At 36.5% G+C, this 4,876-nt stretch overlaps 1 protein-coding gene across 1 annotated transcript in view; it reads left to right on the top strand.

Annotated features, from left to right (window-relative positions):
* The window catches only part of BVES (blood vessel epicardial substance), a 26,222-nt gene extending 22,674 nt beyond the window's left edge, over positions 1 to 3,548 (top strand). The window contains exon 8 of the mRNA XM_017818702.1: positions 3,216 to 3,548. Coding sequence (XP_017674191.1) covers positions 3,216 to 3,340 — 125 coding nt within the window. The 3' untranslated portion in view covers positions 3,341 to 3,548. The remainder of the gene's footprint in view (positions 1 to 3,215) is intronic.
* The last annotated feature ends 1,328 nt before the right edge of the window (positions 3,549 to 4,876 follow it).

Here is a 4,876-nt window from a genome sequence, read left to right as displayed (position 1 = left end):
TTTTTTTTTTTTTTTTTTTTTTTTTTTTTTTTTTTTTTTTTTTTTAGTTTCAGCATAAGGCACATGCTGAGGGTTACAGTCCTAGTGCTGTTCCCTTGGTCTCCCTTCTACAATCATACACTTGTTTATTTAAAACAAACAAACACAATCCAAAATCCTCAGAAGATTTTGTGAGAAACATTTGGAAATTACATTGGAAACATTGGAAATTACAAACTTTTTCTTTTGTACAGGAGCTCTACAGGAATACTGTTTTGTCTACACAACAATCACCTAGCAATGACAAAAGCTTCCCATTACAAGTATGATATTTTACTAGTGCAGTATAAATAAGTTTTCTTCTCCTTATTTCCATATTCTTGAAAAACAAGCATTTGTGTTTTTGTATAATCCCAACTTCTAAAGTTATTCTTTTATCAGTGCTACAAACAATAAGCTTTGGCTCATTTTCTCAGGAAATTGATATAAAGCTATTCTCAAAGTGTTTAGTAGTGAAAGGATTAAAAATACTCATTAGTAGGTCCCAAACTATGATTACTAACAAAACTGTTTTGAATTTAATTAACTAAGAAACCCAACTAACTGTTTGCTTTTATATTAAGGAAATAACCAACAAGAGTTCTATAATGCTTACGGAGTGAGTCGTTTGCAGCATGATGTTTTCTGTTGATAACATCACATTAACTCAGCAGGCATCCTCAAAAAGGTATTAAAGTGGGATTTTTTTATCATGTGACACTTGTGCTTGACATCCATGATCCATCTGTATGTAACTCATTAGTAAGTGAAATAGATGTATCTCTTTTTCCAAAATTTGGGTTAAACAAAAATAGTTCAACCTGATCACAAGCATAATTTCACTTGACTTTCAGTCCTTTAAAAATATTTTGGTATTAGTTTCTATTCCATGATTCTATTGCTTGGTAGTCATTCACATACTTACTAGTGATACAGTCTCTTTCCGGAGTACTTAGTTTGAATAGTTCAGATTTACTGGTCTACAAGTCTGTATTTGCTAACTTCTAAGCAGGAATGTAGAAAGGTTTTGGTTTGGTAATGCTTTTAGTGGTGTTATCAAATTATATGCTCCTTACGTTATACCCAGCTTGTGGTTAAAAGCAGGACTTGGTTTCATGGAAATTCTAATATGTATTTTGGCTTAGGCCCTCAAGAAAGGGCAACAGAATGTAGTGGATGGAAGGTCTGACTCAGTTACTTGAACATCTGTCCAACACTGGATAGAAGCATCAGTAGACAGTTGTGTATTTAGAGCAAAAAAGAGCATGTCTTTGAAACAAACAGGATGAGAGAATTAGATCTTATATCTTATTAAACAGACTTATGGCTTCTGATTTCTGGAGAGAACTAAGTACTTCTAAATAAAAGAAAACCATTCTAAATATAGTAATAAACTATACTCTAAAAAGAAAAAAAGAAAAAAAAGCTGAAGCTAACTCAGCATTGTCAGGCACACTTTTACCTTTGAGTGTAATTTGTTGGTGTCTCCCTGAAAAGTCTATTTTATATCCAAGTGTACCCAGAAACTTTGGATGTAGTTATCCTTTGCTTAGGCCATAAAAACCTATCTGTATGAAAAGAAGTGTTTAACAATTCCAGTACTTAAAAATGTGTTTGAGTAACTATGTATCATGGCAGTAATTTTTAAATGTCAAAAGAAAATGCTAATAAATTTTTAACATAAAAACTTCCAAAAAGCTAATTCCAAACAGTGTCTTTGTGAATGTGATTTAAAAATGCAGTTATACAATAACCCGCTGGTCTTGCCTGTAGCTGTATTTTGTTCTCTGTGTATAACACATACATTGCAAACAAGTCCTTCCTCATAAATAGACTTCCTTAACACAGCACTTTACTGTATATGTGATAAACTTTTTTAAAAACAAGCCTGTGCTATGGCTCTCAGTATTTTTTTTCAAGAATATTTGAATTTTTAGCTTCTATGCTAACAGCGATCCTGCTGACAGACTGTCTTATGCTCTTTTCTTCTCAAATGGTATTTTGAAGTTTCCCATAATCTTTTTGATCATCATATCCTAGCTGTTTACAGCCTTGCACCATTGTAGTGGTCTAACTCTAGAAGAGGGTACTGAGAGAATAACATGTCCAAGTGCAGATGCAATTTCAGAGTGAACAATGGAAAACAAAACTGTTCAGCCGATGTCAAAGAGGTTCTTTGGTTTGACCCTCATGCTGAAAATTTAACTGCAACAGAGGTAGTTTGCAGTGGTAATTTGCACAAGAACTCCATTTAATGTCTTGTCATTTATAGCTGTGGTGTGTGCTCTGCTCTGGCAGACAAGCTGCTGCTTTTCTAAAAGGTAGTTTTGTTGCAGTGAAATCATCATCAGTCAAAAGTTATGTGGCTTTTGCCTGTTAATCTTGTTTTCTCTGTGTTTAGGGGGCTATAAATCATCTATAAGTTTTATATTACTATGCTGTGTTAAAGTTATGAAGCTGTGTCAGGGGAGGTTTAGGTTGGACAGTAGGTAAACGTTCTTCACCCAGAGGGTGTTTGGGCACTGTAGCAGGTTCCCCAGAGAAGTGGTCACAGCACCAAACCTGGCAGAGTTCAAGAAGTATTTAGACAATGCTCTCAGGCACGTAGTGGGATTCTTGGGGGTGTCCTGTGCAGGGCCAGGAGCTGGACTTCGATCCTGTTGGGTCCCTTACAACTCAGGGTATTCTATGATTTTATACTTTAACAGCAAAGTTAGGGCTTGTGTCATATGCCCACCTGAGGTTTGCCCAATACGCTGAGGAATTTTTGCCCAACCAAGCAAGTGTGCAAATGTACCCACCTTTTGTGCAGCCTAGGGCAGCCATCCATGTTGCTGTAATCGAATGGAGTCGAGTTAGTGGGTGAGTGTCATGGTGAGAAAACGACCACCAGGGGCACAAGTGGTGGGCACCTTGCTCGGTCAGGGTTTGCACTGAATTTGGGGAGAATACCGTGTCTGTGGTTAACAACAGGGTTTGAACCTTAGAGATGTTGCTGGTTCATAGCTGTGTGGCTGTCCCATGTCTAAAATTTCCTGGTGCCTATGGCGAGGTAACAAGAAAACCTTCGCTTATAAAATCCTCTCATGAGGCAACTAGGTCGGGATCATCAGATGGTGTACAATTTGTCACAAATAGGCATACCTAGCAGGCATGTGTTGTTAAACTAATCGGTAATTTCTTTGTAACTGTGACAGGCCCAGGCCGAACATCTCCCTACCTGAGAACTTCAGCAAAGATGAAGCCAATAGAAGAAAGTGTGGAAGATGATGTTTTTGAAGCACCATCTGCTGATAAGTTTGAACTCCAGCGGCTGCCTTAAACAGATGTATCCTCAGGTGTATCAGAGCTTGCACAAAGCTCTGGTGCAAAAGGAAGAAGTTGAATTTGGGAGGAATCTGAAAGCTAAACCCACTCTCCATGTTTGAATTTACCACAGCATCTGCCAGTGGCTTCTAGATGGAAATGTCACATTTTATTTTACTTCTAAATAAAATAAATAAAACTTGTATGGCTTTTTGTTTTCTTGACATGGGTTGTTGCTTTATTCCTACTTTGACTCTTGCCATTATAAATGTAGTATTAAGTTGCTGACTAGACTGAAATTTCTAGACTTCTTTGGTGAAGAATATCCCCAGTTTCATTTCCCTAAGTTTCTTCGAAGCCTGTATCTTACTGTTTTCAGTGAGATATTTTGAAAGTGTTTACAAAGCCGTTTGCTGTTACCTATCACTATTGTTGTGACAGTTTCATGAAAACTACACACTGTCTTCTGCTTCTAAATTTTTTGGTAAATATTAGCTTTTAATTCTAGTGTTTCCCAACCTGACTGCTTGACTGTATAATTGACTCTAAAATTGTAATAATTGTAATAATGACTTCAATTTTAGTTTTTCTTGGCTAAAGATTTAATGTTGCCTTTTCAAGCTTAACAACTTCTTCTTTAGACAACTGTATTACACTGAAACCCATGCTTTCCCTTAATCTTATCTATGGACTGATTGAGCTATTCTGAATTAACCTTCCCACGAAGTGATGCATAAATGATACTTGATGTAGGAAATTCCATTTGAACCTCAAAACTGGGTAGCTGCAAGTACAGTAAAACACAGTCTTATAAAGGGAGGCATTGGGAAGCTTTTATAAGAGGCCCTTGTAGCAGTCCTGTCTGTGATAGGTGGGACGTGTAGATGATAACTGTACTACTTTGCTTTGACAATTCTTGAAAATTGTTATGCAACAAATAGTATATTTTAACTAAATATAACAGAAAATAGCTACTGTTCCAATTATTGAATTGCCCAAACCTCATAAGTAGAATAATAGAAGTTTGGTGTGAACTCTCCAGCAATTAGAAGTGTCAGAGTCTGGGTTTTTCTGGTTTGTGTCATTCCATTGTAGTTCTAAAGTTTATCCTGACAGAACATCTTTGAAACGGCCTGCATCCAAGATATATAACCCACTTATTCCCTCCTTAAAAGCTCATGCAATATCAAAATGCACATTAAGCAATTGGAAGTTTGAACTATGTTGTCAGCATTCCTGCTTCTGTGAATTTAAATCTAGTGTTTAATATTACATCATTATGTCTTGTGTTTGCATCAGTTTTGCGTTATTAAATGTGGCACACAGAGCTGAGACATACTAATCTGTGAAAATATATGTAAAATATCTGTAGACTACACATATGCAAAAGACAGTATTGACTTCTGTTGGAGGTGCTGTAGTAAAGAGCATTGTTAGTTCAATATCTCAGGGACAGTGGCCATATCTCTGAGGTAGCCTTTTGGCTACTGGGAGAGTAAGAGAGGAAATGGGAATTATTTTTCTTATGAGGAGATAGAGTCCTTGCCGTGAT

Source organism: Lepidothrix coronata, unplaced genomic scaffold (genome assembly GCF_001604755.1).
Source record: "Lepidothrix coronata isolate B3197 unplaced genomic scaffold, Lepidothrix_coronata-1.0 Scaffold70, whole genome shotgun sequence".
Classification (NCBI taxonomy): domain Eukaryota; kingdom Metazoa; phylum Chordata; class Aves; order Passeriformes; family Pipridae; genus Lepidothrix; species Lepidothrix coronata.
This window is presented reverse-complemented; position numbering and strand designations above follow the sequence as displayed.